This window comes from Apodemus sylvaticus, chromosome 5, assembly GCF_947179515.1.
Source record: "Apodemus sylvaticus chromosome 5, mApoSyl1.1, whole genome shotgun sequence".
In the NCBI taxonomy this organism is placed as follows: Eukaryota; Metazoa; Chordata; class Mammalia; order Rodentia; family Muridae; genus Apodemus; species Apodemus sylvaticus.
In genome coordinates this window covers 135,608,587-135,619,156 of record NC_067476.1, presented here as the reverse complement: position 1 = coordinate 135,619,156, position 10,570 = coordinate 135,608,587, and the positions used below count along the sequence as shown (strand labels likewise).

The 10,570-nt window shown below is 48.3% G+C and overlaps 2 protein-coding genes across 2 annotated transcripts in view; one reads left to right on the top strand and one right to left on the bottom strand.

The window, feature by feature from the left end:
* Positions 1–406: 406 nt before the first annotated feature.
* Positions 407–9,197, bottom strand: Cst7 (cystatin F). The gene is made up of 4 exons (XM_052183852.1): positions 8,990–9,197; positions 4,324–4,496; positions 1,532–1,648; positions 407–906 (listed from the first exon to the last, which is right to left on the bottom strand). Exons 1-4 carry the CDS (start codon positions 9,054–9,056, stop codon positions 829–831), a joined length of 435 nt encoding a protein of 144 aa, XP_052039812.1. The 5' UTR covers positions 9,057–9,197; the 3' UTR covers positions 407–828.
* LOC127686038 (sperm motility kinase 4A-like) overlaps positions 6,902–10,570 on the top strand; it is a 30,636-nt gene continuing 26,967 nt past the window's right edge. The window contains exon 1 of the mRNA XM_052183851.1: positions 6,902–7,230. The gene's annotated coding sequence lies outside the window, so the exon portion shown is untranslated. The remainder of the gene's footprint in view (positions 7,231–10,570) is intronic.

Sequence of the window (10,570 nt, the reverse complement as noted above, 5' to 3'; positions counted from 1 at the left end):
TTCTTCCAGGGCCCCACACAGCCTGTCTGTCCCATCCCAGCCCCCTCATCCAGGCTCCATCTATGCTGTCTCCCAGTGACTGACTTGGAGGGGGTTGGCCCCATCATTTACCCTACCCTGTGCTGAGCTTGCTCCCCATGTGTTGAGTACTCCTAAAGTATTAGCCTTCATGATTGCGGAGAACTTGGGTGCAGGCACTCTTCCTTCAGAATGCTCCCGGAGTTCCTCTGTTCTCTGAGGGTGTTGCTCTCCTGTTGATGCCAAGGTCTGGGCCAGCTACTTAGATCATCAGCACACTTGGGCTTACAGCTTCTCACTGCATGAAGCCTCTTAGGTTTTATGGAAATAAACAAAATTCACCAGGACACCCACTTTCCTGGGTTCCTGTAAAGGATGACACACAGTATTGCTTTTAGATGATCAGCTTTTTATTTATGATAAACCATCCCCACTAATAATAGTCTGACGGCAGTAGAAAAGATGGATACAGAATCTGCTCATGCAATCAGGCCCGCACTACCACCTTGTTGACTATCTGCTTTGCTCTACCCGGGCTTCAGTAAGTCATCAAAGGAGTCTCTGTATGCCCACATCCTGAATCTAGTGTAGTACCAGAAGAAATAATGTTAGAAGAAAGTGTGAAGATGGTTAATCTGGTGAGGAGGGCACTATTCTCCCATCCCAGCCCCCTTGTGACACACTGGCATGTCAGTCTGCTCACTGGTAAGCAGGGCGATCTGAGAGGACCAGGCTGGGGTGGAAAGTAAGGAGTGGGGGGCATATGAGTGTCTATTTATCCCAGCTGTAGTCTTGCTGAAGAGGCAGAAGTCATTGGCAGGAGAGAACAAGCACCTCGAAACTGTGGAGCCAGGGGATGACCCAGACTTCAGAGTAGCAGTGTAGAGTCTGAAACAAACAGAGAAACGGCTCATCTTAGGACCCCAGCCGCTGCTGAGACCCTGCCTACCTGGGCAGCTAGCTGCCTTAGTACCCCTTGTGTATGCTGGGCAACTGGAAACTAACTGTGTGAATGCGTATGCATTTGTGTGTATTCTGTGCTGAGTCAGTCTCCCCTCACCCACCTCCAGTTTTTATTTTGAAAAATTTCAAACCTAAATGTTGGAATGATTCAAGAGTATATACTTCTTAGCTATAATTATGTTAAAGTTTACCAGATAGCTTTTGCTTTTTCTCTTTAGAGAGATCGTATGTAGTAAATACAGCACTTAGATTTTATAACATACCCTATATCTATAGGTGTTATATATGCTTTCTGAATCATTTGAAAAGTTTTTCTGCTGAACTCTACCTACTCCACATTCAGAGCATTGCTCTGCAGAGACTTCTGGAAAGTCACGTGGTGTAGGCCATGCGAGGACTGGGAGGATACTGCTTTTCGACCCTGTGTCCCTTGAGAGTGTGCCTGCTGCTGCTGTCATGTGTTCATGGTCGGGAGGGAAGATCTCGGGTTTGAAGTGTGGAAGTATGCTGCCAGTGGAGGGCATACACTCGGTAGGCAGGTTCTTCTTACCCGCTTCAAGGCAGGACTGGTTTGGAAGTCACAGTTGTCCAGCTGGCGGTGCATGGTCTTCCTGCATGTAGTCCGGCCGATTTCCACCTCCAGCATATATTTCAGGCCTTTCACCACCTGAAGAAACCAAAAGCCCAAGACCTCCATTACTTGGCATAGGATGCAAAGCAGTCATCGCCTCCCCAGCTGACGAGGCTTGTCTTAAAGCAGAGTACCGGGGTAAGGAGGGTACTGGGGAGGCAAGCGCAGGACTTGGCCAGGAGAGCTGCAGCCAGTGACCAGGCCCAGACTCCAGCCATCCTTCTTCCTTTCCTGTTGGTGGTGTCTTACGGCTCCTTTTAGGTTTTTGCCTCGAACTGTGCATTCTAGAGAAATACAGAGTGAGGTGGCCACAGTCACAGGTAAAGACCTACTCCTCCCACTTATCTGTCATCTCATTTTAGCCTACCCAACAACCCCCATTCCCCATTTTAACCCTCAGTGGTTGCTGGGAGTTGAACTCAAGACCTCTGGAAGAGCAGTCAGTGCTCTTAACTGTGGAGCCATCTCTCCATCTCCAGCCCCAGCATCCTTTCTTTCTTTTTTTTTTTTTTTTTTAATTTTTAGAAAATGTAAAACTTTTAATGCAAGATAATGAGAGTCAACAATCTTTTTTTTTTATTTGATATATGTTTTATTTACATTTCAAATGATTTCCCCTTTTCTGGCCCCCCACTCCCCGAAAGTCACATAGGCCCCCTTCCCTCCCCCTGTTCTCCCATCCACCCCTTCCCACTTCCCTGTTCTGGTTTTGCCCTATACTGCTACACTGAGTCTTTTCTCCTCAGGGGCCACTCCTCCGTTCTTCTTGAACCTCATTTGATGTGAGGATTATGTCTTGGGTATTCCAAGTTTCTAGGCTAATATCCACTTATTAGTGAGTGCATACCATGATTGAGCTTTTGAGACTAGGTTACTTCACTTAGTATGATGTTCTCCAGCTCCATCCATTTGTCTAAGAATTTCATGAATTCATTGTTTCTAATGGCTGAATAGTACTCCATTGTGTAAATATACCACATGTTTGCATCCATTCTTCTGTTTAGGGATACCTGAGTTCTTTCCAGCATCTGGCTTTTATAAATAGGGCTGCTATGAACATAGTGGAGCACATATCCTTATTACATGCTAGGGAATCCTCTGGGTATATGCCCAGGAGTGGTATAGCAGGATTCTCCAGAAGTGATGTGCCCAGTTTTCTGAGGAACCCGCCAGACTGATTTCCAGAGTGGTTGTACCAATTTGCAACCCCACCAGCAGTGGAGGAGTGTTCCTCTTTCTCTACATCCTTGCCAACACCTGCTGTCTCCTGATTTTTTTTTTTTTTTTTGTGTCTCCTGAATTTTTAATCTTAGCTATACTGACTGGTGTAAGGTGAAATCTCAGGGTTGTTTTGATTTGCATTTCCCTAATGACTAATGAAGTTGAGCATTTTTTAAGATGCTCTCAGCTATTTGAAGTTCTTCAGGTAAAAATTATTTGTTTAGCTCGGTACCTCATTTTTTAATAGGGTTATTTGGTTTTCTGGGGGTCTAACTTCTTGAGTTCTTTGTATATATTGGATATTAGCCCTCTATCAGATGTAGGGTTGGTGAAGATCTTTTCCCAATTTGTTGGTTGTCGATTTGTCCTTTTGATGGTGTCCTTTGCCTTACAGAAACTTTGTAATTTTATGAGGTCCCATTTGTCAATTCTTGATCTTAGAGCATAAGCTATTGGTGTTCTGTTCAGGAACTTTCCCCCTGTACCGATGTCCTCAAGGGTTTTCCCTAGTTTCTTTTCTATTAGATTCAGTGTGTCTGGCTTTATGTGGAGGTCCTTGATCCATTTGGAGTTGAACTTAGTACGAGGAGACAAGGATGGATCAATTCGTATTCTTCTGCGTGCTGACCTCCAGTTGAACCAGCACCATTTGTTGAAAATGCTATCTTTTTTTTCCATTGGATGTTTTCAGCTCCTTAGAACATTACACTCTTAAAGAGTATATATACTTGCCAAAAGAAGACTGTAGAAGTCACCATAGCCCCGTGGCCCAGAACAAACATGACTGCTGTAAAGCCACCATCCTCAGAGCAGGGCCTTTCACTAGCCTTTTCCCTTTAGGCTCCAGCACACAGTGTGTGTCTTCTGAAGCCAGCTTCACATCAGCAGAGCGCTGCCAGGGCCTCTGTGTACAGCAAATGAGAGGCTGCCAAGACTCTCCCTCCTGTCGTGTTAACACATGTTCTTGGAACACAAAGATTAGCAAGGCTGGCTGTACCCGTAGGGTTCCCTGGGCAGGAAAGTTCTGAATGGATATACTCAATTACCAAGAAGGCTGGCTTTGAATGGTGACACTTGGGCAGGCTGGGGGAAGAATGGACGTGTAGGTCTGAGAAGGGAGTAGGCCCAGTTCTAGGAGGAAAGTGAATGGAGGCCATGGAAATAGTGCAGTGGCTTTGTGGACTGTGGATGAGGGATAGTGACAGGAGATGATCTGGCCCCTGGCCCCTGGCAGGGCAGCCCTCACTGGTACTGTTCTGTACCCCCTGCCAGGCTGTCAGCCTCAGCACACCCCTCTAGGACCCTGCCATTTCTTACTGCTACTGATGGTCTCTGGCCTGAGGTTTGGTGGTTTTACTAAAAAAAGATTCGAGGCTATTAGGCTCAGCTCGGGGTCACACTGGTCGGCTCCAGTGCTGTAGGTAAAGGGTTATGTGGCCCAGCTTCCCAGAGCTGTCCTGAGGTGATAGCTATTGGTCCTAGCTCCTCACCTGTACCAGGGCCTTGCTGACACGGGACTCCTTGAACAAAAAGATGTCATTTGTGCAGTTGTTGAACTTCTCCACACTGTGCCTGGCGGCCTTAAGCACTCCTGGGTTATTGGTCTGTATTGTTTCGGGGAATCCTGGCTTCACACTGGAGTTCAAATCTTTGGAACAAAAATCTGAAAGAAACAAAAGAACCAGACAAAAACATTGATGTCAGGGGAATACTGAGTCAAAGGGTCAGGCCTCATCCCCTGGTGGTACCCAGTTCACAGCTGTGTGGTCCTAGCAAACTCCAGACAGGAAATGTGTCAGAATTTGCCCAGACTGGTCCTTGAGGCTGGCTATCTTCCCTTTGGTGTCCATTCTGCAGTCTCACACCTTGTCAGAGCAGCTTAAATCCAGCCTAAGTCAGGTACACCTTAAACCCAGCCCATGACTCCACCATCTCGTGTGGACTGGCTCCTGCGGTACTGGTGTACAGCTCCTCTCTCTCCTGTTGAGTGAATGTTACCCCTGGAGTTTTGGGTCCAGAGTCTGGTATGCTGTGGGTATGAGAGGGTAGTCAGCTGTTTTTTTTTTATTTATTTATTTTTTTTTTCCTGGACCTAGTTTCCTGTACCAAGGAGTCCATACTTAAAAAAAAAAAAAAAAAAAAAAATGAGGGAACAGTATGAGAGGTTTCTTACAGCTTGGAATTCTAGCTTTTCTTCTTGGGATTCTCTGCTCCCAGAGGCATCGGTGTGACTGGGCCTAAAGACCCATCTCACTGGAGACCCTGATCAGTCAGTCCTTTGCTCAACTTATTCATAGGATAGTTTCCAGTATCCCAGGGACCAGAGTGGTGAAGCGAGGAGGGCAGGGCTTGGCCAGGTGTATGTTTGGCCACTCGGCTTCAGGGTCCGGACTTTCATCATTAGGAAGACAGACGAATCAGTGGACTAACTAGTTGGTTCCCTGTGTCAGAAAGTGGCTGTGGTTCTTAATGCTCTGAATTTGTGTTGAGTTTATTTTTAACTGTTTCCCCCCTAATGGCCAGGGATGAGTTGCATATGAAAATAAAGGACAGATGAGATGGCTCAGGGGGTAAAGGCGCTTGTTGTTGAGCTTCATGACCTAAGTTTGATCCTGGTGGAAGGACAGAACCAACTCTCAGGTTGTTCTCTGACCTCCACAGTTGACAAAATGTGGCCATACAAAATATGTGTAATAAAAATTAAAATGCAATGAAAATAAAAAGCTCAAGGCTAGTGAGGGGATGGAGTCAGGCTTTTATTAAACATGGTCTTTAAAGCAGGCTGTCTGTCCATGTGGCTGCAAGAATCATGATACCCAAGGTGTGGTGGTCAGGCCTGCTGGACAGTGTTCAGCACGGGAACCTGTCACACCAGATTTGAGAAGTAAGGGTATCTCATGTGAACAGGGAGGTCCTTCCTGGATATCCGTGGTCTATCAGAGAACCTCGGGTGAGATACTAGAGAAGGCTGTTCTCATTGCTTATTTGAACCTGAGTGAGGAGAGCCAGGACAGCCCGACAAGCATCATCTGGAGTCCACTGTCTGCTGCCTGCTACAGTCTTTTGTGGTCTTTTGTGGACCCAGGGGAGAGAGGTATAATAGGGAAGCTGTGATCACTCACTGGAACACATGACTTTGAGGCATCCCACCTTCTCTTAGTAAAGGGAGGTCAGCAGTGCTTGACCAAGTAGGCTTCCTGGCAAGGGGCTTCCAAGCTAGAGACCAAGATTCAGTTACAGCTTATAGTTGTTTCCAGGCTTTCTGGGCATGGGCCCCTAAAGCTGTTTATCCCAAGTAAGTAGCATGCTGCCAGTGGTCTTGTCCAGCAGGGCTTTGGGGTCTGGTCTGGTCTGTAGATCTCTCATAGCTGAGTCCTGTAAGTTTCCTCTGGACTGTTCCAGTTTGCTCTCAAGCCCTTTAGGATGTTCTCATAGAAGCTGAAGGAAGTCTGAGGACTGGAATGGTGCTAAGGCAAATGCCAAGCTCTCTGCCCAGCTGCAGGTGAGCCACCCGAACCCTGTACCTCTTAGGGCCTCTCACCTATACCATCAAAGTCCATTGAGTCTCTGTCTTTCCCATAAGTTCTGTGAGTGATACTTAATGCTTTGAGGTCCTGAGTTGTGAGGGTGGGATGGGCTTCTTTGAGGCAGCATTGTCTCATCTGCTGGATGCTGCTATTTTTTTTCTAGGATTAACTCTGTCTTTACCGACTGGGACACACCCAGTGTTAGAATCTTAGCTGTTCTCATTGGCTGTGCTAGCTTGGGCAAACTACATAACCTTTTGGAGCCTCCATGTTCCATATGTAAATGAGGATGATGATGACATTGACCTCGCAGAGTAAGATTAGACAAGAGAGTTTGCACGAAGCAGTAGAGTCAGTATTATCCAGTACCATATAAGGTACAGTGTGACCGTGGCAAGGGTCTCCGAGGACTAACATGTTTACGGGAAATCTTAGCGCAAAGGCTAGGTCACTGGTCCATTCAGGCCCAGAGCCAACCTGCACCAGCTTTTAGAACTTTCTGTGAGAATCCATTATACCCAGGCCTAGTTATGCCCCTAACCCTTGCTATGGGGAGCCGGTGGCTACATGGCTGCAGGTTTCCTGCCTAAGCAAACAAGCGTCCTCTGCAAGTCCTACTGGAAAGGGGCAGAGGATGAGGCAGGGAACCTTTGTGGAAGAAGTGATGCATTGGGAAAGAAGGCTCCCCATTCTCACCAACAGTTAAGAGGCAGAGACAATGAATGTGGCAATTTCCTAAATTCTGAAGATCGGCGATACTGCTCTGGGCAGTTTAACTCCTAGGCTCAGAGATACCATATACTCAGACACATTTAGTATCCTTGTCACCTTGCCTTGCTTGGCACACAGGATTCCAGGATTCCACAGGAAGTAGGTAAAGGAGGGAATGAGGAAGAGGGAGGGAGGGAGGGAGGGAGGGAGGGAGGGAGGGAGAGAGAGAGAGAGAGAGAGAGAGAGAGAGAGAGAGAGAGAGAGAGAGAGAGAGAATGAATATGAATATGATGAATGAATATAAAGGATTAGAGGTCCAGGTTCCCAGCTGTTTGAGAGGAGTTTGAGAGTACCCCATTTTGTGGCCTTACTGGAAGCATCAGGGAGGGTGGTATCCCAGTGGGTAGAGATGGGGTTCATTAGCACAGCAGAGCAAAGGCCTGGCCACTGACGTGCAGGCAAGGATGGGCACTGCTGGGAGTACCCCAGGCCTCCAAGCACTTTGACACTTTCAGGTCAGGACCAGTTACTGGCATCTCAAAGGGCAGGCTGAAGAAGGTTCAATACTTTTCAGCTGGTTGTATTCCCAGGTTCCCATGTGAGGGTGGTGTTTATTTGGGTCTGGGAAGAGAGGTCTGAAGCGGGTGGCTCAGAGGAGCTGCTGAGGGCAGGAGGACCGGTGAGGACCCCTTTCAGCTCACAAACTAGGGGGAAGTTAACATGGTAGAGACAGGGAACTGGCAGTCCTCCAATGTCTCCCCCAGCAGCTGTCCTGTGGTGTTAACTCTAATGTGGTGGATGTGGTCAGTCAGTTGAATTAGGCCTCAGAGGAGGCAAACAACGAACCCTCCAGGACTGGTGAGACAGCCAGCACCAATGTCTTCCTCAGATCTCTCACATAGGCTAAGAGGGCTTTGGAGCACGGACACCCAGCTTCTGCCCAGGTTTCTCTCTGGACAACTGGGGCAAAGGAACGAAGGGAGGCCAGGGAGGGCCTCCTAGTGAGCACTAAGGCCACAGGGAGCAGGGCGTGGCAAGGCAAGGTCCGTGTCCTGACCTGTGCTTAGTGCTGTCTTCTCTTTTACCATCAGTTAACTATTTGCCAATGACCCCCTGAGCTGCCGGCTCTTCCTTTCCTCAGAGCGGAAGCTCCCTCCTCCCCATTATTGTCCTATCTCAATAGTGCCCATTTCTCAGCATCTACTGGGTCTTGGATTTGGAGGCTATGCCCTACTGTGCTCTACACTTACTTCTTGCCACCTGAATTGCTGTGAAGGGGGGATCCATGTCCTTGGAGGTCTCTTCCATATTCCCTTTCACTGCCTCCCAGTGCCCAGCCCCAGCCTGCTTTAAGGAGGAAGAATGACAAAAGCCTTATGCATAAGCACTGTCCTCATCTGCTGGGAGGTGGTCAGTTATCAGCATTTTTTGTCAGAGGCAGGGCCCTCAAACTTTATCTGTGTGCTGAATCTGCTCGCTGGGGCAGACATCTTCCAGCTCTCTATAGGGAAACACACATTCATGGCTGGCGGTTAGCAAGTTAGCTAGCCTGGCCGTATCTCAGCTTTCCAACACAGGCGGTCTCCACCCCTTGAGGGCCACTAACATGCCGATTTGCATAATATGTATCGGGGTCTCTGCAGTAAAAGCCAGTTAGAAAAGTTAAAGCTGTCAGACACAGACTGTGAGGCCCTTGAACAGAAGACAACAGAAGTTGCTCTCTATCCCTGTGGCTGCTGTGATGCTTGATCCCTGATGTCTATTCTGCTAGGAAGTAGCTGCTGCCAGGGGCTTTCTCAGGCTTCCAAGAGTGTCCTGGGAAAGGTGCAAGGCCAGCAGGCCAGGGTCCCCATACTTCTACTGCTACAAAGTGGTCAGAACAGTACTCTGGGCCGGGGCCAGAGGACCCTTCTCTTACCTGCGGGGTGTGCCCCATGGGTGTCAGAAGTTAGGCAGCAGAGGGCAAGCAGAATGGCCAGCCACATGCTGGGTGAACGAAGGGTGGCATGTAGTGGGGCCCAGGCTGGGTAGAAGCGCTCGGCAAGTCACGCCAGGACCAGGGCAGGGTGGGATAGCTTTGGTGGGGCGTGGTTTCTTGCTGAATCATTTTAACCAGAAGCGCTTCATCTTCAGGACTTGGGGCCACAAGAGCAACCACTTCCTTTAAAGAAGTTTCCAAGCTGTGATCATTTGCAGGGGGAGGAGAGGGGAGAGAAGCGAGACCCACGAGCAAAGCACCCTCTCTCCTACCCAGGGTGGGAGGAGGCAGTTCTCTACCATTCACCACACACAGGAGATGCTCATGTGAAGAAACCAAGGGACTTTCTAAAGCAGTCACTTGACTGTCCTCCTACATTTACAGCCTCTCTCCCCTCCTGCATTCTAGCATTCAGAATCGCCCCCTTCAAGAGACAAAAAACTATGCTGTCCGGGTATGAGGGGTTATCTTAAAGCTATTCCTATTTCCCCAAGTTCTTGGGAAGGAGCCTTGGCGTGTGGCTTCTGCACCTCAAACAGGAGCCCAGCACCATATGAACTGAGTTACTGATCATGGCCCACGCGGGACTCAAAGCCATCTAAGGAGAGGAAATTATGTGGACAGAGGTCTGATACTGCCTGTGCCTCTGCCTTCTGCCCAGTCCATGGTTTGGAGTGGGTACCTATACCCAGCTATCTGAATCTGAATCTAGGCTTTGCTGATTCTGCACCTCAGTTACCTCCAGGGCAATTGTGAAGCATTGGAGTTTCTTTCGTATAAAGGCTCAGAGCAGGAGCAGAGCAAGCTCTAATTAGCTTCAGTGTGGAGAGGTGTATTCATCTCTCAGAACTAGGCTAGACCTGGGTCTTGCTTGCCCCCGAGGAGACACATGGGCCTTCCAGGCTGCCTGACATTCAAATATCAGATCCTGGGTACTCAGGGTGGGATCTGATCCAGGTGAGTTCTGCTGGGTCCTACTAAATTCCAAACAGGGTAGATAGAGTCTGTGGTACATGGCCAAACTATGTAATCTGAGGCCCCAGTAGATTTTTGGGTGCTTCGAGATTTATTGTTTGAATAGTTTGATATTTAGGTCTATGCATGGCAGAGAGTAGTATCCAGTAAGTGGTGGCTGCTATGACAACCCCCATGGTCCTTCCCCGTGGTCTTGGGATCCTGATTTTTGGCTGCTAGGGTCTGGGACACAGAGTCTTTAGTATATATGGGATAGACTAGTGCCCACTTCAGTTTCAAACATCCATTGAGAGGTTGTGAGTCAGAACATAATCCCCGTGTTGCATTTTATATGGGAAGACTCCAGTGAAGCAGGGATATTGAGCCTCTAAATTCTGATGGGGTCTCTTTGTCAGTGAAAGGGGTGGTGTCCTCAGTGGGCTCACTCTAGATTCTGATCCTGAATTAAGGTCAGCTGTTGTAAAGTCCCCGAAGTACCTAAGGACTGTGCCTGTCCTTAGGTCAGCATTCAGACAGTCTCCCGGGTACTAAGGATGCATTATGGCC

What these genes read in the sequence shown, in the direction of transcription:
- Cst7 (XM_052183852.1), bottom strand. Translation starts at nt 9,056, where the DNA reads ATGTGGCTGGCCATTCTGCTTGCCCTCTGCTGCCTAACTTCTGACACC. An exon ending in TCAGCAAGGCCCTGGTACAG is followed by an intron (nt 1,649 to 4,323) that starts GTGAGGAGCTAG and finishes TGGTTTCTTCAG; the next exon opens with GTGGTGAAAGGCCTGAAATA. An exon ending in CCAGTCCTGCCTTGAAGCGG is followed by an intron (nt 907 to 1,531) that starts GTAAGAAGAACC and finishes TGTTTGTTTCAG; the next exon opens with ACTCTACACTGCTACTCTGA.